Here is a 26,780-nt window from a genome sequence, read left to right as displayed (position 1 = left end):
GTTTTGTGGAGAGTACGAGTGTTCACAAGCTGATAGAATTCCCTCCTTTCTGCATTCCTGTCTACTTTCCCTCAGAACAAGGACTGTGCCAGGTATTCAGGTACTACCTGAAGAAACCCAGGGCCCCCCAGTCACTGTTCTCTTAACTTTTCCAGGGAACGGTCATGTTTGCCTGCTGGAGACTCTGGGCATGAATCCAGGGCACCCAGAGAGGACCCTGTTACAGGCCCACTCTGGCTGCAGTGGCAACGCAAATGAAGACAGGAGGTGAGAGGTCCTATCTCAGAGTCCCCAGTTTGGCTCTGAAAGACTCATCCTTGAGGAACTCTCAGCACACTGACTGTCTCCATCCACAGGACAAGATTGGAGCTCTTGGAGGTGTTTTTGCTGCAGGGAAGCAAAGAATCCCTTCCCTTTCTCACCAGCCCCTGGGATGTCACCAAAGGAAGGGCACAAACATAACCTGTGTGAAACTACCAAAAAAAAAAAAATTAAGATAAGAAAAAAACACAAGGTGAATTTGATTTTTAAAATATTTATAAGACACATTTTTTTATTTTCACAGAATATCACTTAATAAATATTTTACCAAGATGGTTGAGGATATACCACAGTGAAGGAAGAAGAACCTGGGACAACCAAGGGATGGAAACACTTTAAACTTTAATTTAAACCTCAGTTAATCAGATTTGTCTTCTCCATCAGATCTTGAAACTCAGCAGAGAAGGTGTCCTTACATGCACAGACCAAAGTTCTAACACGGGCATGTTAGAACAGAGTCGGGGTCAGTATATGGAGGACCAGTGGCAGCGGCTCTTGATGACCTGAAGCAGAGGCTTCTTGAACGTGAGGAAGGTGATGGTGCAGGCCACCAGCAGGGTGAGACAGCTGGGAAGGATCAGCACGAGGTACAGCAGGCCCATGTCTACCCGCTCCCACTTACAAACCTGAGGAACGCCTGCAGGCAGCTCCGTCAGGCGAATGACTTTGGAGGAGAGGTTGCAAGTGACCATGCCCAAGTCAGCGACAATGTGCAGGCGCTGCAGGGCCCCCCAGTCCTCCACCCCACAGCAGTCATATGGGTTCTGACTGAGGTAGACAGTCCGCAGGCTTTCTGCGAGCTGCTCAGACACCGCCCTCTGAGGAAGGGCTGTGAGCAAGTTTCTGCGGAGATCCAGGGTCTGCAGGGCCAGGCTGCCCCCGAACCTTGGGAACCTGGTCAAGGCATTTCCTGACAGGTCCAAGCTCCTCAGATTCTCAAACACAGAGAAGTCCAACTCTGTGAAGCTGGAAGTGAGGCCCACGTTCCTGAGAGACAGGACCTGTAATGTGGGGGCAACATCCCAGAGAGGGGCAATGCTTCCATTCAGAACCCCCCAGTTTCCAGACAGGTCTAAGTGGGTGAGAGCAGTGCCCTGAAACGAGCAGTCTTGTAGTGCCTCCAGCCCACAGTCCTCCAGGGACAGGCTCTGCAAAGATGCCACATTTCTGAAATCCACACAGCCAGGGGTGCCCCCGGGGTCCAAGCCTGTGGGCAAGGGACAAAGTGAGATCTGATTATGGCTCATGTCAACTGTAGCGAGGTTCCTGGCATTGGCAAAAAGGCCAGTGGGGACACCCAGGAGCTGGTTGGAGCTCAGGTTGAAGGACCGGAGGCTCCTCAGGCAGTCAGGGAGCCCCGGAGCCAAGTGCAGCTCTGACAGCTGGTTCTGACTCAGGTCCAGCTCCACGAGTGCCCCTGGCGGCTCATGCTCCCGGATGTGGAGCGTCACCAGGCAGTTCTGCTTGAGGTTCAAGTGGGAGAGGGAAGGCATTTTCTTAAGGAAGCCATCTGGCAGGTACTGGAACTGGTTCTGGCTCATATCCAGGAAGCGGAGACCAGAGAGGTCGCTGGACGCGAACTCCTCCCAGAGGTTGACGGTGGTGATGTTGGTCACGTTGCCATCCACCAGGAGGAATTGGGCCACCATCTCCTGTGGTGAGGAGGTGTTGTACAGGTCCCTGTAGAAGCCCATGTTGTTGTCCCGCAGCAGTAGCGTGTGCAACTTGCTGCACTGGGGCAGGAGAGGGAAGAACAGCAGCTGATTGTGAGAGAGGTCCAGGGTCTCCAGTTCAAAGGCGGCCTCTCCCCCAGACGCTAGGAACCACTCCAGGACGTTGTAGCTGACATTGAGGGACCGCAGCTGGGTGAGGCCGAAATCCACAAGGCATGGGAGGTTGTTATAGGCCAGGTTGAGCTGCCTCAGCTCTGTCAGGCCATCGAAAGCACCACCCTCAATCTCAAAAATGTAGTTCCTCTGCAAGTCCAGCTCCCTGAGGCGGCCCAGGCCCTCAAAGACGGACTCATCAAGCCTCATGATGATGTTCCTCGCCAGGGACACGGACTCCAGTGAAGACAGGTTCTGGAGCATAAGAGCCGCCATGTCTTCCGTCAGGGAGTTCCCGGAGAGGTCCAGCATGCGCAGACCGCGCAGGCCGTGGAGGGCGGCCGCCGTCTCCTTGTAGCTCTCGGAGAGGGCGTTGTCAGGCAGTGCCAGGCTGCGCAGGCGGGCCTGCTCCTGAAAGGCGACGTGGCAGATGCGCTCCAGGTAGCAGTCGTGCAGACTGAGGCTCTCCAAGAAAGGGTAACGCTGCAGCGAGTTGTTCCCCAGGGTCCTGAGAGGGTTGGCATCCAGGAGGAGCGTCCGGGAGGAGGGCGGGAGATCGCTGGGCACTGAAGCGAGGTTCCGCCCTCGACAGTCGGCCACTCCATCCAGCTAGGTCCAGAAACACACTGGTCAGGGGGGCAGGGGGCCTCTGAGGTGGGGGCGTATGTACAGAAATAGAGTTCACTCATCTGGCTCACTTAATGCTCCAGGCCTCACTCAGAACACACAGTGTTTGAGAAGATTGGAGCTCCTGTCCTCAAGTGCTGAGGGCTGACATTTGCTCTTATAGTTTGGTTTTAACTACAGAAAGGGACGGAGGATCAGGTCTCTACCTGAGTTTGAATCCCTCCTCTGCCCTTTGTTCCCTATGTGACCTTGAGCAAGTAATTTAGCCTAAATCTGGTATGTCTTCGGGAAAATGGAGATAAAGTTATTTAGCTCCGTTGGTAAAGAATCTAACTGCAATGCAGGAGACCAGGGTTTGATCCCTGGATCGGGAAGATCCCCTGGAGATGGAGATGGCAACCCACTCCAGTATTCTTGTCTGGAGAATCCCATGGGCAGAGGAGCCTGGTGGGCTACAGTCCATGGGGTCGCAAGAATAGGACATGACTCAGCGACGAAACCACAGTACCTACTTCAGAGGACTGTAGTGAGATTAGGCAAAGGTTACACAGAGCCTGGCACTCAGTGGAGCTATTAACGCAAACAGTGCCTATTGCATTATTAATGCTATGATCTTAAGATCTGTGTGTTTGACAGGGACGCTGCTCAAGAACTAGCAGTGCTGTGGCACCCTGATTTCACCCAAGGAAATTTTGCCCAGGAGGCTCCTCTACATTCCTAGCTGATAAATATTACAGCTCAAGAGGACTTGAGAGCTCATCACCCTGAATCCTACAGAGAAGTAAAGGGGTTTCTGGAAAGGACAAGTGAAGAGCCAATGGCAGCACTGAGACTGGAGCCCGGTGCTCTCACTGCCAGATTCAGTGCTTTTCCTGAGTGCAGTGGCATTCCTTTCCATAGACTGGTCAGTAGGACAAGGTTTGCGATTGTCTACAATTGTGGACCCAGTCCCAGGGGGGAAGAATCTGAGAGAGAGGGAAAAGCACCACTTTGAAGAGATGACAGACTCAGGTCTGAATCTTGGCTGTGCTACTTACTAGCTTTGGACTCTGGGCAAGGAATTAACCTCTTGGAGCCCCAAGTTCTTTATCTGATTATTAAAGCAAACCTTCTCATAATTAAAAGTGGATACACTATAGAAATGTACAAAATTATTCAGTAACCTCAGTCTCTCCTTCAAAGAAATGCTGTTATCCTTCTGTTACATCTCCTCTGGACTCTTTCCAAAGATATTATCTAACTTAAAAAAAAATTTTTTTTTTGGCAACATGGATGGACCTAGATATTATCATACTAAGTGAAGTAAGTCAGAAAGAGAAAAACAAATATCACATGATATTGCTTTTATGTGGAATCTTTAAAAAAGAAAAGGATACAAATGAACTTATATACAAAACAGAAATAGACCTGCAGACATAGAAAACAAACTTACAGTTATCAAGGAAAGGTGTAGGGACAGATAAATTTAAAGTTTTGGATTAACATAAGCACACTGCTGTATGCAAAATAAATAACCAACAAGGACTTACTATAGTCAACATTTTATAATAATCTACAAGAGAAAAGAATCTGAAAAAGAATATATATATACGAATCATTTTCTGTACACCTAAAACTAACACAACATTGTAAATCAGCTATACTTCAATTTAAAAAATAAATTAAAAAATAAATTAAAAAAAATTTCAATGAGACTGCATTCTACAAACTATTAAGTAATTAACTTCCCCTGCCCCCATTAATAAAATGTGATAGACATATTGCCTTGGCAATAAAAACAAATTTGATCACATTCTTTTTGGCAACTGTATGTTACTTCATTGCATGAAGAGCACAGTAGTTGAGAGCCAGATCGCTAGGATCAGCCCACTGATTCTGCTTTTTATCAAACGTGTGACCTTAGCCTGGTTAACCAGTCAAGACCTTCATTACATCACCTGTAAAACGGAAATTATACTTGTAATTTTCTCATAGGTTTGTTTTGAGGATTCAGTGTGATTGTCAATGTAAATCACTTAACACAGAACCTGTCACATAAATGCTTAATAAATGTTAGCTAGACCGATTATTAGCATGCTCTAATTAATTAACCTCTGGTTGTTGAGCATTTATTTGTAATTTCCAAATGAACATTAGGATGAATTTGTCTAGTTCCCTCTATATCTCACACCCCAAAAAGTTTCCGGAGTTTTGATTGGGACTGCATTATAATAACAGAGTAATCTGGGAGGAAACTGACATTTTTACAAAATTGAATCTCCCCATGCAAAAACAAGATGTATTTCTTTATTTGAGTAAGTGTTGGTTTTTCCCCCTGTGGGGACTAAAGAATACTGTGATTAGGGGCTTTCCTCAAGCTCTGAGACCCTGTTTTACCAGAGTTGCTGCAGTTGTGGGGGACCCATCTCTGCAATTCCTGCAGCCCCACTGACGTGTTGCAAAAAGACCACGTGGCCATCAGAGCCCAAGAAAGCTTTCTATGTCAACTTCGCGATAATGTCACATAGCTAATGCAAAGAGGGGCTTTGGAGGGTGCCTGCACTTTCAAACCCTCAACCTTCAATTCAAAAGAGCATAGGAAATCCACTCTTTGATCTCACTGGTAACTGAGTCCCTACCAGGCTGCAGGGGGTCAGGGAGGGAGTCTCCTGCTTTATTCCCTCCTCCTATGCCTGGTAACTCCTGAATTCGCTATTGTGATGTTGACCTTTCATTGCTTCTGTAAGAGAATAATGGAAGTCTGTATAGCAGAGACTAACAACAACAATAACAGCAGATAAAACACATAGCACTTAGCCCATACGAGGCACAGTTCTGAGTGCTTTACATACAGTAACTAATTTAGTCATCACTGAAGTCCAGTGTTATGGTATTACTGGTTGGTACTATTATTACCTACATGTCTTACAGATGAGGAAACTGAAGCACAGATTGGCTCGATGTCACCAGCTAGTAGTGGTGGGGCTGGGGTTTAAACCTCTTCTGACTCATAACCCCTACCCTCTGCGTGCGTGCGTACTAAGTCGCTTCAGTCGTGTCTGACTCTTTGCAACCCTATGGACTGTAGCCTGCCAGGTTTCTGTGTCTATGGGCTTCTCCAGGCAAGAATACTGGAGTGGGTTGCCATGTCCTCCTCCAGGGGATCTTCCAGACTCAGGGATCGAACCCTCACCTCTTACATCTCCTGCATTGGCAGGCGAGTTCTTTTAGCGCAAGAGCCACCTGGGAAGCCCAGGTTTAAACCTGATCTGGCTCATAAGCCCTACCCTCTACTGAAGTCTCTTTCAGCGTAGTGGTTAGAGGTTACTAAAAGTGGTTAAGAATCATGACCAGCTAGGTTTTTAAGATTCATCAGCTTGAAGAACACATTTTTGAATGTATTAACTCTGACAACTTCCCAGGTGGCGCTAGCAGTAAAAGAACTTGCCTGCTAAGGCAGGAGACATAAGAGATGCAGGTTCCATCCCTGGGTTGGGAAGATCCCCTGGAGGAGGCCACAGCAACCCACTCCAGTATTCTAGCCTAGAGAATCCCAAGGACAGAGGAGCCTGGAGGACCACGGTCCATAGTGTTGCAAAGAGTTGGACACAACTAAAGCAATTTAGCATGCCGGCACACATTAATCCTGGAATCCAATTTGTCTTCCCAGTGCCTAGTACATAACGTGTGTGTGTGTGTGTGTGTGTGTGTGTTAGTTGCATAGTCGTGTCTGACTCTTTGCAACCCCATAGACTGCAGCCCACCAGGCCCCTGGCTCAAGGAACATTCATTAACTGTATGTTTCTCAAGCAAACTTTTGACACCACTGAGTTATAGGCAAAGGAGAAACTTTCTAGAGTGTGCTCAGTTGTTAGGATTCAAGTCTGCTTCCATATATAGGCTGAAAGCCCAGGAAAGGGTGAACCACAGAAGCTCAGGTATCTCTCCCCGGACTGTCTTAAGCCTGAGCGTGGTGGGGATGTTGCTGTGCAGGGCAGCGTGGGCAGCATGCTCTTCAGTACAGCTGATTAAGAATTCACTACTGGCTCACACACAGGCTCTGAGGTAGGGCTTCTCCAAATTTAATATGCCCCACCCAGAGACTCTGATACCATTAGTGAAGCTCTATCATCCAAATTGCTAACAAGGTGTTTTTAAAGTTTCAGGTGGCTGCCCTTGGTGTGCCTCTGAGATCACCTGTCCTCAGTAGGTATGAGAAAAGTAGGGCAGGGCCTTTCCCAGGCATCATATTTTCCTTTTATTAAAGAGAAACTTGCACATGGCATCATGGTAAGAAGGTACAGAGTGATTCAGGCTCATTCATCCCCTCCCCTCCTTGACTGACAATCCATCAGCTTTCGAACTAGACCCAACCTCGCCAGGACAGGGGTAACAGACAACTCAGAGTACCCAGGAAAACTCACCAGCTCACAGCCCCCTTGTGAAGCTGCTGTGACCATTCCACTTTGGTGCCTCCATTCCACTGTCAAGAAGTGAAAACCCAGGCAGAGCCAGAGGGGCAGTAACTCCATCTCAAGTGCAGCACTGTGGACAGAGGGCAGGGAAGGAGCTGGTAAGAGAAGGACATCCCAGAGGGCTGCTGCGCCCTCCTTGTAGAAGAAGCCAGTTCCCACTGTGTCCGCTTTCGGAGCCCCACAGCTATGGGGAGGTGGAAACCCACAGATTATTCAAATACCTCAAGTTAGCCAGCACATTTAACCTTTCACTGCAACTCTCAACAAGAACTTATTTTCATTTTGCCTCTACCATTTGGTGGGCAGGTGGCCAAACCTGAAACTCCCAAGAGTCCAGAAAAAGAAGAGAGAAGCAAATGTTTTGAGGAACCAGGTCTCAGGTCACCTAGAGTTTGCCATATCTTGTAGTTCTGTTGAAATATTCCTCTCAAAGCTCAAATCTGCCTCATGCATCGCCTGAACTCAATAAATATTTGCTGAATAAATGAATGAAAGAATAGTGAACTGGGATTGAAATATTAACTGTAGCCTCTGGTCTCATAGAGTTACTAATTGTTGTGTTGACATGAGGCTTTTAGAAAGAGTAGATTTCACTGATTAACTCATTTGAATACAGACCTTTGAAAACAGATTTTGGTGTTTTGCCTGCATAAGGGAAATGCCTGAGGGAAAAATGAAAAAAGCAGTCTTCAAATATAACAAGGACTATGATGAAGTGTGGTTACTGGCTCTCTTACCCAGCCAGTGAGCACACAGCAGAAGTCATGAGGAAGCATAAAATTATACACATACCAATAGAATTTAGATATGCAGATGACACTAACCCTTATGGCAGAAGTGAAGAACTAAAGAGCCTCTTGATGGAAGTGAAAGAGGAGAGTGAAAAAGTTGGCTTAAAGCTCAACATTCAGAAAACGAAGATCATGGCATCCGGTCCCATCACTTCATGGCAAATAGAAGGGGAAACAGTGGAAACAGTGTCAGACTTTATTTTGGGGGGCTCCAAAATCACTGCAGATGGTGACTGCAGCCATGAAATTAAAAGACACTTACTCCTTGGAAGGAAAGTTATGACCAACCTAGACAGCATATTAAAAAGCAGAGACATTACTTTGCCAACAAAGGTCCGTCTAGCCAAGGCTATGGTTTTTCCAGTGGTCATGTATGGATGTGAGAGTTGGACTATAAAGAAAGCTGAGCACAGAAGAATCGATGCTTTTGAACTGTGGTGTTGGAGAAGACTCTTGAGAGTCCCTTGGACTGCAAAGAGATCCAACCAGTCCATCCTAAAGGAAATCAGTCCTGGGTGTTCATTGGAAGGACTGATGATGAAGCTGAAATGCCAATATTTTGGCCACCTGATGTGAAGAGTTGACTCATTTAAAGATTGAAGGCAGGATGAGAAGGGAACAACAGAGGATGAGATGGTTGGATGGCATCACCGACTCAACAGGCATGAGTTTGGGTAAACTCCAGGAGTTGGTGATGGACAGGGAGGCCTGGCATGCTTCGGTTCATGGGGTTACAAAGAGTCGGACACGACTGAGCGACTGAACTGAACTGAACTGAATAGACTTTAGAAACAAAGAGAAACCTTAATGGAAATGTAATATACCCTCCACCGTTGCATTTTTACATGGCCAAAGATGAAAAGGCCAAAGACAGTAATAGGTTATTCAAGATCAAGTTAGTTGCCAGGCTGGAAGTAGCCTGCAGACTCCCCTCCCTGAGTTCCAGGATGAGTAACCAGGGTAATTTCTTACCCAGGAGGTGCTGTTGAGTTGACTGTCCTCTTGTTGGGAGAGTTTACAGCCGGGTGGCATCTCCTCCCAGCTCTGCATTCCTCAGAATCCGAGGTAATTCCCTGGCCCCCATTTCACCTGCCCCATCCTTTCCTTGACGTCTACCCGGGAAGGCCCACAGGATCTGTTCTTGAGTCTCCTGGACCAGCAGTTCCAGGGCTACCATGAATCTCCTCCCCTATTCCACGGGACCCACAGACCTTTCTGCCTGACACTTCTAGCCATCTTGGGCCCCTTCCTCTTTCCCTTTCTTCGAATAAGTTTACACATCTCTATGGCTAATTTTAACGTTTTGGTCAGATTTGAATACTCATCGGTGAAAACAGACGGACAGAAAAGCTAAGTGAAACCAGGTAAGTCAGCTTTAACCTTCGCTTCAGGTCAGGCCAGCTCCCCTTACCACAGAGGGAACCTCCAATTCAGAATTCATCCATATTTGCCTGACGCTGGGAATCCCCTTCCCAGGCTTACCTTCTGCTTCTGCACTTGTGCAGGAATTAGTACCTCATGGCATATGCAGGGCACAGATGGCAAAACAGAGCCATGTGGCCTGCTCTCCTCAGTAAACTTCTAATACTCACACACACATGCACACAAGGTGGGATCACTGCCTACCTTGAGAGAAGGTTGCCAAATTTAGCAAATTACAAGATGCCATTTGAATATCAGACACACAACAAAACCCTTTTTAAAAAAATTTGCCAGCTTTAAAGTTTCTTTTCTTTCTTTCTTTCTTTTTTTGGCTGTGCTGCATGGCTTGTGGGATCTTAGTTCTTTGACCTAGGGATCAAACCCAGGCCTCAACAGTGAAAAGTGCTAAATCCTAACCACTGGACTGCCAGGGAATTCCCCAAACAACTTTTTAGCGTAAATATGTCCCGTGCAATATTTGGGACATACTTATACTAAAAAAAAAAAAAAAAAAAAAAATCACTGACACTCAAATGTCACTGTATCCTCTATTTTACTGAGGAGAGGGAGATGGGAACCACGGACTTCCTTCCTTCCTCTCTCATCCTCTTTGTCAGGCTTGGGATGGTACATGCTGCTGTGACCTTCTAGAACTGTCAACCCTGTATACTGATATTGAGTTCAGATGTGTTCAGGGCAAGAGTACAGGAGTATAACTCTGCAGACTGGAATGCCAAATAGGCCTGGTGTCAGTTATGCCCAGACTGTAACTTTAATTTCTGGATCAACAAGAAAACTTTAGCAAATTTAAAGCATATTTTCTCCTAAACTCAGCCAACCAGCCCAGAAATCCTCTTGCTGTACCCTCTGGGCACTCTGTCTTTCATGAGGCAGCACAGGAAGATTATAGGATTTGGAACCAGACAGACCAGGGTTTGAATTCTGGTTCCAGTATTTGTTATTTGTCCCTGAGCCATTCATATGAAGTCTCCGAAACTCAGCTAATCCTTCTATAACACAGAGATAATAATAACTACTCAGAATTTTTATGAGAATCAAATAGTATATATGAAAGTACTTCAACTATGAAGGTACTTAATAACATAATTATTATTTATGAGTTCTTAACACCTATGGGCTGGTTGAGTAGCTATTACTCCTATGTGTAATCTCCAAGGTAATTTAACAGCTACAGAAAAAGGGGAAAGAATGAATAATTTGGTTGGAAGAATGAATAAATCATTATATCAACTAAAAGTGTAAAAGTTATGTGCGAAGGTTGGATTACAAATTCTGCATTAATAAATTCCAGAACAAATTTATTTGAACAGAAACAAAAAAGGCTAATCCCAGTAACAGATGAGAGCTATTTGTCCTTGAAGCTATGGTTTATCCTCCCCCACTCAGCTCTGGTTCGCTGGGGGCTGACTTCTGAGGGCTCTGGATGTCAGCTGGTCTCCAGCTGGCCTGGTTACTGGGAGGTTAGTTAGAAGGTAGAAGGAAGAGAAAATCCATGGTATTTCTCTCCCACCCTCTCTGCCTGGGACTGAGAAGTTCTTAAGCTTTTTCTGGTGACTTACAGGCTCTGGTAACTTCCTTCCTCTATCCTCCCCCTACCTAGGGAAGGTGGCAGCTTCCTGAGGTTGCTAATCTCTGGATTAACTGTCTGTTCTCTAGTTGGCGTCTCAGCCTCTTCCATCATGTGTACCCAATTTCCTGCATTAAATTTCCTCTGTTTTTAAATAATCTGTGTGTTTCTGTTTCCTGGTTGGAGCCTGGCTAATACAGTGATGTAAGTGAGGATGGGCTTGGAACAATACTAAAAAAAAGGTATGCAATGACTCTGAAAAGCAATAAAAGGCTTTCAAAATAATAATCATTTAGGTTGAAAAACACTCTTCCTGGAGCATGTAGCTGCAGAAGCCTTCCTCAGAGCCATGGCACAGTGAATTGTGTGTGCTCAATTATGTCTGACTCCTTGTGACCCCATGAGCTGCAGTCAGACTCCTCTGTCTATGGGATTTCCCAGGCAAGAATACTGGAGCAGTTGCCATTTCCTACTGTTGCGATCATCCCTACTCAGGGATCAAAACTGCATTGCAGATTCTTTACCACTGAACTACCTGGAAACCCCAAGGCACAGTGAAGGATACAAGATAAACAACTGGAATGCCAAATTTTCATTGGAAAATTTGGTGAACCTTCTTCTGTGTGCACAGGACTGCTTCCCTCCGCCCACACTTAAGTGAGGACCATTCAACAGCGTCTCCAACTGGATGAGAGTGTCTATGCATGCTGCTGCTGCTGCTAAGTCGCTTCAGTCGTGTCCGACTCTGTGCGACCCCAGAGACGGCAGCCCACCAGGCTCCCCCGTCCCTGGGATTCTCTAGGCAAGAACACTGGAGTGGGTTGCCATTTCCTTCTCCAATGCATGAAGGTGAAAAGTCAAAGTGAAGTCGCTCAGTCAACCATCCCACTTTTTTCCTATCTGCCTGATAACTTCTGAAAAATATATCCATTTTAAAATCAAATGTTACTCATCTTAGATACATTTTTGGTGGAGAAAAAAGAAGTGAACGAAGAACAATTATGATGGAGGGTACACATGACATATGATGTTAATAATTTAAATGAGATAACCTGGAACCTCCCCTCATTATATTAAAGGGGCTTGGATCAAGGGTGCCTATTTCATGGGCTTGAACCACAGTGGGAGCCATAGAGTAATACAAAAGAACTGCAAATCAACCCATGTTCCAAGTAGAGCCTGATAAGCACCATGTTTCCTCCTGGTCTGGGTGACCATTCGGAAAGTATCCAGTATAAGACCTGAGATCCTGACATGAGAAGCAGCTGGCATTAACAGAATCTACTTGCACCTGTTTTTGTTAAACCAGATAATGAAGTTGAAGAGTTTTTTCCAAGTGTGGAAGCAGAAAATGCTAAATCCATTTTTTTTATATAGTGGTGGTTCAGTCAGTAAAGAATCTCCCTGCAGGGTGGTTTCGATCCGTGGGTTGGGAAGACCCCCTGGAGGAGGGCATGGCAACCCATTCCAGTATTCTTGCCTGGAGAATCGCTATGGACAGAGGAGTCTGGTAAGCTGCAGTCCATGGGGTCACAGAGTTGGACATGACTGAGCAACTAGACACACATGGAAGATTGCCAGGAGAAATAACAATAACCTCAGATATGCAGATGACACCACCTTTACGGCAGAAAGCGGAGAGGAACTAAAGAGCCGCTTGATGAAGGTGAAAGAGAGTGAAAAGGCTGGCTTAAACTCAACATTCAAAAAACAAAGATCATGGCATCTGGTCCCATCACCTCACGGCGAATAGATGGTGAAACAATGGAAACGGTGACAGATTTTATTTTCTTGGGCTCCAAAATCACTGTAGATGGTGACTGTAGCCATGAAATGAAAAGACGCTTGCTCCTTGGAAGAAAAGTTATGACCAACCTAGACAGCATATTAAAAAGCAGAGACATTACTTCGTCAACAAAGCTATGGTTTTTCCAGTAGTCATATATGGATGTAAGTGTTGAACCATAAAGAAAGCTGAGTGCCAGAGAGTTGATGCTTTTGAACTGTGGTGTTGGAGAAGACTCTTGAGAGTCCTTGAACTGCAAGGAGATCCAACCAGTCCATCCTAAAAGAAATCAACCCTGAATAGTCATTGGAAGGACTGATGCTGAAGCTCCAATACTTTGGCCACCTGATACATTGGAAACAGCTGATTCATTGGAAACGACTCTGATGCTGGGAAAGACTGAAGGCAGGAGAAGGGGATGACAGAGGATGAGACGGTTAGATGGCATCACTGACTCAATGGACATGAGTTTGACCAAGCTCCGGGAGATGGTGAAGGACAGAGAAGCCCGGTGTGCTGCAGTCCATGGGGCCACAAAGAGTCAGACATGACTGAGCATCTGAACAACAAATAAGTCCTATATTCATTTATTCAACTAATGATTTTTATAATGTCTCTATTATCTTTTATCCTGTCATAGTAATCATGGATATTACTTAAGTCAGAGACTGTGAATTTCTTATTAGTGAAAAGTTTTGAAGGGACAAGATGCCATCGACCTAGATGTGGGCAGGAGACAAGATTCTATACTGTCTGTAACACATCTGACTTGGAGATATTAAGGTTATAAATCCCCCCTCATGTGTGAGGCCCTCTTAGTGTTGCATTTATATTTTTTCTCTATCTTCTATCTATTCTGTTTGTGTCATCACAAACTGTCCTTCCTGGTTCCTCTTTAAGAAGTCCTTGAAATATTAGGACCTCAAATGCTTAGTGGCATCCCTTATATAACCATTCACCTTGATACTATGTTTTCTAATCAGATATCATAAAAACCTGTGATTCAACCCCACATTCATCCCTTGTCTATAAAGAATATTCCTTTTTTTAGACAGAAAGACAATTGGCTTTCTGTCTGGTTTTTCTCTTTCCAGATCTGGTCATCATAAATACGTGGTGAAAATAAATGTATTTCATAAAACAACATGCACCAAGACTATATTCTGAAACAGGAGGACACTAACAGTGAGGAGGAAGAATGTGTATCAGCTGCAAAAACTCCTGTTTTAGAAATTATGCTTGTTTTTCTGTTTCTACAAAACAATAGGGAGAAGCTTCTGCTTCATTGAGCCAAGTGAAGTGAAAGGAGAATGACTGGATGGCCCCACGGGCTGGGTGGAATGAGGGGAAGGGATTGGAACATTTACTCCTTTTGGAAGGAGCATCCTGATCCTGCCAGGAGTGGCTGAGCTGTAAGCTGGGGCAATGCTTCCTTATCCATCGTCATGACTACATTGGTCTCTTCTTCTTGAAGTCCTGAAATTTCTATCTCTATCATCAAAAGAATCAAAATACAGGATGGCAGCAGGGTCCCTGTTTTTGTCAGGTCCTCTGACAAACACTGCAGAAGGAAATGGCAGTCCACTCCGGTATTCATGCTAGAAATCCCATGGACAAAGGAACCTGGTGGGCTACAGTCCACAGGATTGCAAAGAGTCAGACATAACTTAGCGACTAAACAGCTGACAAACACAAATGTACACTATTTTTTTCTTCAAACAGATGTAGGTTTTCCTGTATTAATAAAATACAAGGTCTTTTAAGGGTTATTAATTCCAACTAGCTTTCTGTTGCTATGTAATGTCTTAATCAGCAGATAGTAAAACACAGCCATCAGGTAAGGGCTGATCTATAGGTATTTTTGTGCATACAAAGGGCTCCTCATACTCAAAGTTTGGGAATACTGAGGAATAACTCTGGGCTTCCCTGGTGGCTCAAACAGCAAAGAATCTGCCTGCCAATGCAAAAAATGCAGGTTCAGTCCCTGGGCTGGAAAGATCCCCTGGAGAAGGGAATGGCTACCCACTCCAATATTCTCGCCTGGAGAATCCCATGGACAGAGGAGCCGGGTGGGCTACAGTCCATGAGGTCACAAAGAATCAGACAGGACTGGGAACTCACACACACACACACACACACACACACACACACACACACACACACACGGAGTAATTCTGACCCAAGCTTTGGGTTTGCTTTGTTGGTGTTTTCTGCTTCATTTTCACAAAGGATGCTGGATTTCTAGTACTCAGAGGCACCCTGAACATCACCTCCTCACTCCCTCACCTTCCCACCCTCTCCAGCTGCTGCTACTACTATTAGCAGCTGCCACCAGAGCTGGGGCTGCAATCTCTTTGCTAAGGGCACTATTAGCAAGTGCTAAAAGTGTTATCCATACATTAGCACGTAATTGAGAATTTTCTCTGCAAAATAATCAGATAAGCTAAAAAAGGCTTTAAAGAAAGAGGTTTGTAGGTGAAAGTGGAGAACTCTCAGAGGTACTTGGTGTTAGAAGCAAATATTTATAGACTGGTTGGGGGTGGGGGATGAGGAGCAGAATCTCTAGAAGCAGAGTTGGCACAAGTGTGGGGTGTAAACGTATGACAGTGACATGCCAGAACACAAGTCACAGGTGTTAGGGAGAGGACTCCACAGCAAAGGAGTCTGCCCTTGTTTAAAAATAAAAGAGCAAATCCCACTTGGGATCCTGGGAGAAAGGGAAGGGCAGCTGGTCACAGACCACAGAGAATAGATAATGAAGAACAGAAATCCCAGTCTATGACCACTTCAAATAATTCCTACTACCAAGAAGTATTTGAATGCCTCAGGCAAGGAGCTCTAGTCTCTGAGTCTCAGCAAAAAAAAAAAAAAAACAAAAACAAAACTCAACTGTCTCCAGATGGTCATATTTAGCATCTCCCCTGATGAAACCACCTGCATCCTGAGTCTCCAGGTGTCCTGCCTTCGGAAACAAAGTCCCACCTCGGTAGTACCCTTGCCAAAAATTGTTTGCCCTGAGCCCAGTCAAAATGAAACAATTAGAAAGATACAGACTCTAAGATGTTTCACAAGACAACTGGCTTTGACTCTTTAAAAAAAGTCAATTTTAAAAAACAAAGAAAGACAGGGGAGGGAAGAGGTCTGATTACAAGTGACTAAGAAACATAATACAGTCAAATCTAATGCATGTAACTTGAGTGGATTTTTAAAAAATCTCTAAAAGAAAAATTTGAGACAATTGGGGACATTTATGTGTGTACTAAATGATGTCTTTTTAGATAGTATTATGTACAGATGATATTACCAGATTATTGCTAACTTTCTCAGGTATGATAATGATGCTGTGGTTATGTACAAAAATGTCTTATTCTTAGGAAATGCGTGCTGTAATATTTGGGGGTGAAATTTCACAATGTCTAGTTTATACAATTTTCCTTCAAATGGCTCAACAGAGAGAATTAAAGCAAATTACTACCAACTAGCAAATTTAGCATTATACTTTCTTTTAACTTTCCTGTAAATTTCATATGTTTCAAACTTTTTTTTTAAAGAGGAAAATGAAATAAAGGTGGGAGTTCCTAAAGGGAGTGCGATAGTGGTACTCTTTTGTCCCCAAATTTCCAGGAATGTACATTTTTTTCAAAAGTTCTTCTCAGGTACTCAGGAAACATTTGTCAAGCTTAAAATGCATTACACATAAACCTTTAAAATATCCTGAAAATTCTAACGTTTGACATTTGAATCAGGGCTTCCAGACAGCACCTCTCTCTCATACCTGAAAGGGGTAGAGGTCTGACTGTGGTTCAAGAGACATGGTTGATGTACTAATGTAACTTCCACTGTCCAGGTACATATCTCTGTCCACCACAACCACAGTCCCTCTGGAGGGGCAGTCCTCAGAAGGTGTGAGCTCACCACTATCTGTACCTCCACCAAGCTGACAGGAAGTACCTGACCCACAGAGGTCAATCCTTACATGTGGCCGGCAACCATGAGTGATTTCAGTGCAGAGAGACGAGGGAGAGAATTAGGTACTTGGCAGTGAAATTGGAGCCAAGAGGCACAGAGAGAGAAGGTGGAATTGAATCTTGAGGGATTTGCCATGAGGAAGCAGTTAGAAGCTAGATGCCAAGGCATAGAAAAACAGAACAGGATAGAAAAGAATGAGACAGTCAACGGGGAGCAGAGATCAGAGAAGATACTAGGGAGAATGACAAGAAGATGAACTGCACAGGCTGGGAGGGAGGGTGGAGAGAATGGCGCAAGGCTGCCTCTCTGGTTCCTGGTGTTTCTTGGAAATTGCTGGGTTCCTTTCCAAGTTCCATGGTGTTCCACGGTAGTACTTCACCACCATCACCACCTGCATAGGCTGGCCCACGTATTGCCTCATGGCAATGAAAAGAACCTAACTAAAACAGGACTTGTGCTCTTTGGTAAGCTTAAACAAAAGAATGTAATATTTCAGAAAAGCACAGTCAAGTGACTGAAATCTGAATGCAAGAATGTATTTTTCAAAGTGCGTCCTACAGGCAAGAATCACAAGGGATGATAAAACTAAACGTGAAATTTTGTTGGGAAACAAGATATTAATATAGTCTTAAAGTATCTTCTTATTTCATTACTTGTTAATGCAAAAGTAACAGCTTTATAGTGGAAAAACTGGCAAATGCCTCCTTAACCAAGTGATCGAAATACTATACGGGCTTTACGGGGTACTTGGTAAAATTTGAATACAGACAACATTTGAAATAATAGAATTATATCAATGTTAATTTACTGGGCTCCGCCTGTGGCTCAGCAGTAAAGAATCCACCCACCAGTGCAGGAGACGTGGGTTTGATCTCTGGGTCAGGAAGATCCCCTGGAGAACGGAAATGGCAACCCACTCCAGTATTTTTGCCTAGGAAATCCCATGGACAGAGGAATCTGGCCGTCTACCTGGGGTTGCACAAGCGCTGGACACAACTAAGCGACTACACAACAATGTCAATTTACCAAATTTTGATCGCTGTCCTCTGGTTATGTAAGTCTATCCTTGTCCTTAGAAAATATATAATGAATTATTTAGAAGTAAAGAGCATGATGTCTGCAACATTACTAATGCTCCAGTTTCTCCTCCAGTTTCTCCTGGTGTGCTGCGATTCTCACCAACACTGGTCATTTTCTGTCATTTTTATTACAGACATCCCAGCATGTGAAGTGTATCACTTTGTTGCCTTGATTTGTATTTCCCTGATGACGAATAATGTTGAGCATTTGCCATGTGATTACTGACCATTTTTATGTCTTCTTTGGAGAAATATCCAAAATGTGGACCTTTACATCCAAAGATTTTTAAGTTTTGATCATGTAAAAGAAAATGCAGAATAGTTATGAAAGCAAAGGCCCAGTTGTATCTTTGATCAAATTAATTCATTCCCATATTTTGCAAAGAATATTGACTCATTAAAAAAGAACATGCAAATTGAGGATTGGAGCAAAAGAGCCTTTAGAATTGAGACCTCATGATTTGTTTCCTCTGGCTTCCTCTCTTAGTAATGAATTTGTTAACAGAAAATAAACTTATGGCTACCATTAGGGGACAGATGGAACAGGTTCAAAGCCTGGCTCTCATCTTGGGTACATCACTCAATTTCTTGGCCTCAATATTCTTCCAGTAAAATGGGAATGGCTGAGCTGCAAGGTTATTACTGTATTAAGACAACTTTTATAACAAAGTTGAAAAAATACTTTTTGTCATCCCTAAGTATCCTCATTCCCGGGAAGCTGTCCACCTGCCTGGGTTTAAACACAACAGCTCCCTGTTTTGCGAGCAGCTGGTTGTATTGTTGGGGCCCCTTTGCACTTGCTTCTGGGACCTGGATCCCACTCTGAGCCTGGACAAATAAGTGAGGAGTTGCATCATTTGAATTTAGTCACTGACCACACTTTTGAGGAGAACTGTAGCTTTCTGAAAGGGCTACCCACCAGTGTGCAGGAGGTGAGAACGCTAGACCAGAAAGATGAAATGATCCGGGAGTTGGTGATGGACAGGGAGGCCTGGTGTGCTGCGATTCATGGGGTCGCAAAGAGTCGGACACGACTGAGAACTGAATTGAACTGAACTGAACTCATGGACAAGGTGCCACAGGGAACACAAAGCAGTGGTTTCCAAGCACTGGTTTAAAATTCGGATCTCTTTTTCCTACTCAAAGCCTAGCACCCCTGGTCAGCCAGCCTCCACAGAGGCTCCTGTGAGAAGAATCTTCGTCTAGGATGGGCTCCCTCCACCTGGAGAAAGGCTGGAGGCCACAGAGGCTCTTCTTCCTTTGGGCTCTTCCTATGGCAATTCCAGGCAGCCAGGGTGTGGAGAGGACTTCCATCTCCTCGGGGCTACAAAAGAGTCAACCAGCTTCCCTGTGTGGTCAGGGTCAGCCTTTGGAACCAACAGAAGTCAGAGTCCTCCATCCCGTCCCATAGCCACAGGCTGCATCTGGCCACAGGTCTTAAAAAATGCAAGTCTGCTCCTACTGGGGTGATAGTACCTTGCTGACACATGGCTGGTGGTATCACCTTTGTGTAGAGAGGCCCACACTCTCTCTCTGATAGGCATCTAACCAATAATGTATTTGTTTCAAACTTGTCACTTCCGTTCAGAATCACAGGTTTGTTTTCTCTGATCACCTCATTCTTGCAGTGGCTCTGGTTGACAGTAATAGCTGCCTTGCTGACCTCACAGGGTTTTGTCAAGACTGAATGAGAGAATGTGTGTGTGGTGTGTGTGTGTGTGTGTGTGAGACAAGGCTTTGTCAATAAAGAAATGTTGTGGACTTCACTAACAAGATAGTGTCAGGTTAGAGGGAAGGCAGAGTTCCTCTGTACAAACAGGGAGCTGGTGTTAAATAACACAGAGGGGCTGCAACACCTTCTCCCTTCCCTGTGAGCTGTAGGGTATGGGCCTTGGGACATTCAGGGGAGACATCACCCAGAGTCTGTGAGCGATTAGGCACGGAAAGGGTTACAGGTGATAACTGAGGCTTACTGCTCAGAGTGGAAATATATCACTCCCACTCAACCACTGACCTTAGTTCCCTTGAGAAAGAGCACACCTCAGGAATGAAATGATATGGATTCCTGATAACTGACCAGCTCAGTGGGATAGTATTCAAGCTCCTAGAGCGCCTTCTGGGCTATTAGCTGTAATAACTAATGCTTGTGGAGTGCTCACCTTAGAATAAATGCTCTACATAAAATAATCTTCAGAAAATCCTAGCAAGTAAATATTCTCTTCCTCACTGTAGACTTGGTAAATTGAGGCTCTCATAGGTTTGGGACAGCCACAGAATGTCAGAGCTGCAATTCAAACTTAGTCTGTGAGTCCAGCAAAACTCAGTGTCAATGTCACAAGCCCCAGCCATCCTGGAATACCCTTGACTAACTTACACCCTTCCTCTGTGGGAAAGGCCCCTTTACAGGCCTTCTCCAACTGCTGAACTCCTATTCATTCTTCAGGGACCAATATAGGTGTCACCTCCTCATTATATCCTAACAGTTCAGATGCATAATGATCTAATAATTCAAATAATATGATACTATATTATAGATAGTTTTAACTCCTATGGAAGTTTTAAATTACTTGGTTTTTATATTTATGACAAGGAATGTGGGCAGTTATTAAATATTATTAGTAATTTCTCCAAATTTTTATTATGAAAATTTTTAACATAGAGCAAAGTTGAAAAAACTTTAATAGGGACCACTGGAATACCCACCACCTATATTCTAATACTAACATTTTACTATACTTGCTTTTCCCCTGGAGGAGGAAATGACAGCCCACTCCAATATTTCTGCCTGGAGAATCCCATGGACAGAGGAGCCTGACAGAGTCAGACACAACTGAGCAGCTGAGCACACATGCTTGTTTTTAATCATATATCCATCCATCTACCCATCCTTCTATCCATCCTGCAAGCCATCTTGTTTTTTGATTCATTTCAAAATAGATTGCAGTCATCAGCACACCTCTCCCTAAATACTTCAGAATGCATAACAAGTGATTTAACCTTTAAAAAACATTCCTACTTTTTCAATCTTCTGGGTCAATTTAATTACTTTAATCTCAATTTAATTGAGATTGCAAAGTCAGCTGTTTTATTTGGGAAAAAAGTTTCTGTCTTGTAAGAAGGAAAAAAAGATTTGATAATCATAGCCTCAGTGTTCTCAGCCAGAATTAGGAGGAAAGCAGCTCATCCTAAACAGTGAATGACTGATGTCCTCTTTAATGCACTGCTGTTTAATAGATATTTATATCAGTTTTCATTACATTATAAAATGTAATGTTCATGGTGTAGTTTCAGGACAGTATGGGAGATAATTTTGCCCTTTTTAAAATCCCCCAAATTATACTAGCAAGGTGGGCCTCCTGCTCTAAGGCTAATTTTTTTTTCTCTCTTAACATTTATTTGAATTCCCAGAGAAATGAAAGTAATGTGATTTTTTAGCCCTTTCATCAAAAAAATAATGATTTTAGGGAATTTTTGGATAAAGCAAAACAACTGGATTACGACTTGTTGCATGTATGCGTGCTCAATCATGTACAACTCTTTGTGACCCATAGACTGTAGCCCGCCAGGCTCCTCTGTCCATGGAATTTTCCAGGCAAGAGTACTGGAGTGGGTAGTCATTTCCTACTGCAGGATAACTTAATGTTACTGGTTAATAATAATAGCACTTGAGGTTGCAAAGGCTTCTTATAGATATTTGTTCTCATTTAATAGTTGAAACAGTTCTACACAGTAGGAATTATCATCTCTATTTTTATTGTGGTAAAATATACATACAATTCACCATTTTAACCTTTTTGAGTGTACATTCAGTAGAATTAAATGCATTTACACTGCTGTGCAATCTCACCATTGTCCCTCTCCAGAGGTTTTTCATCATCCCAAAGTTAAATTCTGTTCCATCAAACAAAAGCTCCCCCTTCTTCCCTCTCCTCAGCCCATGGTTACCACTATTCTTTCTCTATACATTTGTCTATTCCAGGTACGTTATATAAGTGGAATCATATATTATTAATGTTTGTCCTTTTCTGCCTGAATTATTTCATTTAGGATAATAGTTTCAAGGTCCCTTCATGTTATAGCCTGCATCAGAAAGTCATTCCTTTTTGTGACTGAATAATACATAGATCGCATTTTGTTCCCCCCATTAATCCATCAGTGGACATTTGGGTTGTTTCTACATTTTGGCAATTGTGAATAATGCTGCTGTGAACATTAGTGCACAAGTATCTATAGTAGAGTCATTGTTTATTATTCCCATTTTACAAATAAGAAATCTAAGGTTCAAAAGGGCTTCCCTGGTGGCTCAGCTGGTGAAGAATTCGCCTGCAATGCAGGAGACCTGGGTTTGATCCCTGGGTTGGGAAGATCCCCTGGAGAAGGGAACAGCTGCCCAGTCCAGTATTCTGGCCTGGAGAATTCCATAGACTGTATAGTCCATGGGGGTCGCAAAAAATCAGACACTGAGTGACTTTCACTCTCAAGATTCAAAAAGACCAAAGTGAATTGCTTAAGTCTCATAGCTTGTAGACAGTGAAGCCAAAACTAGAGGTGAGTACTTCCCTGGCAGCCCAGTGGTTAAGCCTCTGAGCTCCCAATGTAGGGGACACAGGTTCGATCCCTGGTAGGGCAACTGAGATCCCACAAGCTGCTTGGCACAGCCAAAAAACAAAACCAAATCAGAGCTGAGTTCTGGCCCAGATAGGAGGTGCTGGACGTGCACCTGTTTGGGAAGAATATATATTGGGGGAATGTTCAGCTGGGTTGTACAGGTAAGTATTTATTGGTAAATAGATATCCCATGAGCCCCCACCCCAGCTTCCTGGCTGCCCTCTTGGAACTCCCAGCCCCCTTTCCCGCATGATCCAGCAACCAAGGAGGTACGTAACATCTGACCTGGGGTTGGGGAAGTCCCAGGATCCTGCCTCTAAGGACATGTCCATTCCAATTGGTTAGTACCTATACCTATGGTGTTTGATATTATGAATAGTACTCTTGAGTGTTCATGTAGTCAAGGTCTTCTCGGCGGGTGAGGTGCCTTGTCAATGCCATGGTGTGTACCTATGACAAAGAGGAGAGCCTCTGTAGGTTCTGCAAAAAGAGCTATAGAAAACCTAGAAGAAACTGAGGATTTAGAAGGAAATAAGAAGACACTAATATTAGCAAAAATTTGGTCAGTTTAGGGACCCAAGGATGGAGAAGGAAATGGCACCCCCCTCCAGTATTCTTGCCTAGAGAATCCCAGGGACAGAGGAGCTTGGTGGGCTGCTGTCTGTGGGATCACACAGAGTTGAACACAACTGAAGTGACTTAGCAGCAGCAGCAGGGACCCAAGGAAGGGCACAAGAACCTAGAAAAAAAGAAAGGTCATAAAGAAAGCCCCATGAGGAAGACTCAGGGTGTCAAGCCGAGCAGTGATGGGGAGACCATCAACATGCTGGAAGGTGAAGGAGGTGGCCCGGGGCCAGGAATGGAAAGACTCACTTTCCCTGACCCTGCAGGCTGAGGGAGGGAACTCAGCCTTGGCCACTGAGGGAAGACACCAGAAAGGCGAAAGAGACCTGAGGGATCGTGGCCAGCCAAACAAAGGGTGAAATAGGGACAACCAAGAGGAGCCAGTGCCCAGCCTGGCTAAAAGAGAAAAACACGAGGTTGTGGGAGAGTGTAACATGCACCCAAGGTGATCCCCTGCAGGGCACTGTGGGTGCTGGGCTGCCTCAGGCACTTAGGTGCTGCTTGAGAGAGCCAGGGTGGGAAAACAGAGCCCCAAGGGTTACCTTGTGAAGAAAAATCCCCTCCCTGTTCTTTTCTTTCTTGGAAGGGACAACAGAAAGTTATTGGGGTACAGAGCACAGCATCTGACCATAGTGACCTTGTGGGTTAAGGCTGGAGATGGGGAGTCCCTGGGTCTTCAGAGGGTTTTGTGGCCATGTTTAGCCATCACTGGCACCAATCCTGGTCTTCATGCCCACCTTGCTGGTGAGACGCACTCCAAGGTTCCACTTCCTTCTTTACGCCCTTTGCTCAGTCTAAAATCACTCACACATTAAAATGAGAAGACACGTGTGGTTTGGTCTCAGCTCCTGACTCCATTCACTCTGGAAACCAGTTGGTTTTGTCTACCCACATTCATTTCTCGTTCTGGTAACAGCTCCTCAATTTCCCTTTGAGGAAATCACCTCTTGTTTTCTTTTTTTTTTTTTTTCTTGCTTTTATTTTTAAAAATGTTTTATTTATGGTAAAATACACTCACATAAAATTTACCACCTGAACCATTTTTAAGTGCAGAAATTTTTAGTGTTAAGTACATTTACATTGTTGTGCAACCAACCCCCTTCCTTTCTTAAAAATCTGTGTTCTTTTGGGTGTGGCCTCAACTCAAGGCTCCAAAGTGAGGACTATGAACAAAGCTGGGCCCATCAGAGCTGCCTAATTCCTTAATCACAGTGATTGGTTTATAAAAGGTACAACGCAGATGCCAAGCCCAAGAGAATCAATCCAAAGATTTGTGCTAGTACTACTAGAAAAGAGGCTTTCTCTTCCTACTTCACATGCCAAACTGATAGGAATTAAGCTTAAAGCTTCAGGCAGCCATCTTTGCCAACAACTTTAGGATCTGCCTAATAATGAAGCAAAGCTGAGGAATGAAGATAGATGGGTTCCTGGCAATGTTTGAGCACCCAGATCCAGCCATGCTCGAAGCTATTCCCCATAGACTTTTTCATTATTGGAAACAATAAATCTTCTTCTTCTTTTTTTTTTTTGCTGAAACCAAGCTCAGTTGGGTTTTTGTCAATTGCAAGTAAACAACCCCTAAACTCAAGTTGACATTTGCTCATGAGGCTTAATAAAATCAATGTCCTTTTCCCCTCTTCTCACCTCTCTGAGCTTTCAGAGATCATCACCTAACCTAGCCTAGAATCTCCCACATATTAAACATATGACATTTATTACATTTATTTGATGACGAGGTTGAGAAGAAGAAGAATGCGGGAGGGAGAATGAGTGTAACAAGGAAAAATATTTGTCACTAATGTGCAGATACATCAGTGAGCATCCCTGAACATATAAGCCTGTTTCAAGAAAGATAATGTTTTTTTAATCTTGGGTGAAAGCCCACCCTCCTCTAATGTATGTGGTTACAGTGTGGATCTGAGCATGATGTGAGGTACACCTAGTGTTCCATCCAAGAGTTTAGCTCACACTTGGTGATGTGGATGCACACTACAGCCAGAACATAAATTACGATCAATACCGGCATCACTTTTTCGAAAGAATCCCAAAGACTAGAGACAGACAGGTCAACATATTCCTAACACAGGCCCAAAGACGATTACCAGGAGCATTCTGCTTTTGGATGATGAGTTTAAGGACTCTATGGGATCAGGTTCACATGGGTTTTCATGAAGTTCCCATGAGGGCACCCATTAGATAAGATCACCTTCTTTGTGAAAGAGATTTTGGGTTTTGTTAAACCCAAACACAAGAGTTGAGGTCCCCCACCCCATGATTCCATAATCCCCTCTAGGAACTCTCAGACATACATGTACAAACCTATGTGGTATGTGAGGAAAATAAATAAGCCTCAGGGCTATATAACCCAGTAAACCTTCAACAACCACAGAAAGAGTCGGTACAGCCAGTAGGTGAAGGGGGCACAGGAGGCCCCAGTTCAAGGCCAACTCTATGAACTGGATGATTCTCCCATCCAGATTGCTAATAGGTTGTACCCAGCATGGAAGAAACCTCCACTGGAGTCCCTTCACCCTCCACGAACCCCTTGGGAATTGCACCACCCTAAACCAGCCCTATCCAGGGGGTCCATCCCTGGAACCCTGCCTCAGCCGTCTGCAATCCCAGCCACCCTTGATCACGTGGTCACCTCCCCTCAGGGGTAAAGTGAACTGGCAGCTGATTCTCAGGGCAGCCTGCAGCCCACTCGGTGGCTCCGAACTTCTGTCAGTTCCTAAGGGCTGCGGGATATATGCTGACCCTTCCAGAATCCAGGCCACCTGGAGACGGCCTGAGGGCTACAGAAGAGCACTGGACACCAGGGTCAGAGAGGCCTGGAGTCAAGCCTCGGGGCTGTGGGAATCTCCCATGGACACACACACTCGGTGGGGAAAGGGTTTTGCCTGTCTTCTCAGCTCTATCCCCACCCAACACCTTGAACTTGAACTAGCTGGCACATGGAAGATATCCTTAAGTATGTCGTTGTTCATCAGTCTCCCGTTCTTCATCTATGAAATCGTGGTTCTCAGTCCACGTTGTGGGGCAGGAAAGGCAGGGTCAGTGTTTCAGCGGAGGCTCATTACATCCAGTCACCCAGCCCCAGGAGGGAGCATTATCGTTTCCATTTGGCAGATGCAGACACTGAGGCTCAGGATTCTCCCCATAGAGCCCGGAATCAAACCCGGGTCTGACTCCGAAGCCCTCGCTGTTTCCACCACACCATGCCACCCCTAAGTCTCCCAGAGAAGGTATTTCCACCTCCACCCAGAGTCGCAGCACCCAAACAGAACTGGTAGAGCTTGGATGCAGCAAGCCACAACTTCCCTGTCAGCCCCCCACTGCGGGCCACGGACGCTTGACCTCCTACCTCCCAACCTGGTCCAGCCTCCCGCCTCCGGAGGGGCCGCGGCCGCCCGCCGGGTGGGGAAACCGCCCCGCAGGAAATACTCACGGCTCCCGCAGGCCCAGGCGGCTCCGCGGGGCGCATCCTCTCCCGGGACTCCGGCCTCCTCCTCGACAGCAGCCGAACGCGGAGCTGAGCTGCCTCCTCTCTCTGGGGCATCAGATTATTTTAGCACTTGCGGAAGGAACTGACGGAAACTGAAGTCACATGGAGAACAAGCCGCTCAGCAACTCAGCACGCGCAGAGAGCAGGCATCTTAGACGGAACTGCCGCCGCAGGGGAGGC

General features: G+C 44.8%; 1 protein-coding gene across 1 annotated transcript; it reads right to left on the bottom strand.

Moving 5' to 3' along the window:
• Positions 1–519: 519 nt before the first annotated feature.
• NRROS (negative regulator of reactive oxygen species) lies at positions 520–26,780 on the bottom strand. The gene is made up of 3 exons (XM_069556681.1): positions 26,544–26,780; positions 7,178–7,298; positions 520–2,756 (listed from the first exon to the last, which is right to left on the bottom strand). The coding sequence occupies exons 2-3, from the start codon at positions 7,283–7,285 to the stop codon at positions 786–788; spliced, it is 2,079 nt and encodes a 692-aa protein (XP_069412782.1). The 5' UTR covers positions 7,286–7,298; positions 26,544–26,780; the 3' UTR covers positions 520–785.

The sequence above is a fragment of the Ovis canadensis genome, chromosome 1, assembly GCF_042477335.2.
Source record: "Ovis canadensis isolate MfBH-ARS-UI-01 breed Bighorn chromosome 1, ARS-UI_OviCan_v2, whole genome shotgun sequence".
Lineage (NCBI taxonomy): Eukaryota > Metazoa > Chordata > Mammalia > Artiodactyla > Bovidae > Ovis > Ovis canadensis.
The sequence above is the reverse complement of the archived record's forward strand: the minus strand, read 5'-3'. Positions and strand labels throughout refer to the sequence as shown.

Coding starts and splice junctions, on each gene's coding strand:
- NRROS (XM_069556681.1), bottom strand. CDS start 7,285: ATGGAGTTACTGCCCCTCTGGCTCTGCCTGGGTTTTCACTTCTTGACA. Junction 2,757..7,177: donor CACAAGGGGGCTGTGAGCTG/GTGAGTTTTCCT, acceptor TTCTGGACCTAG/CTGGATGGAGTGGCCGACTG.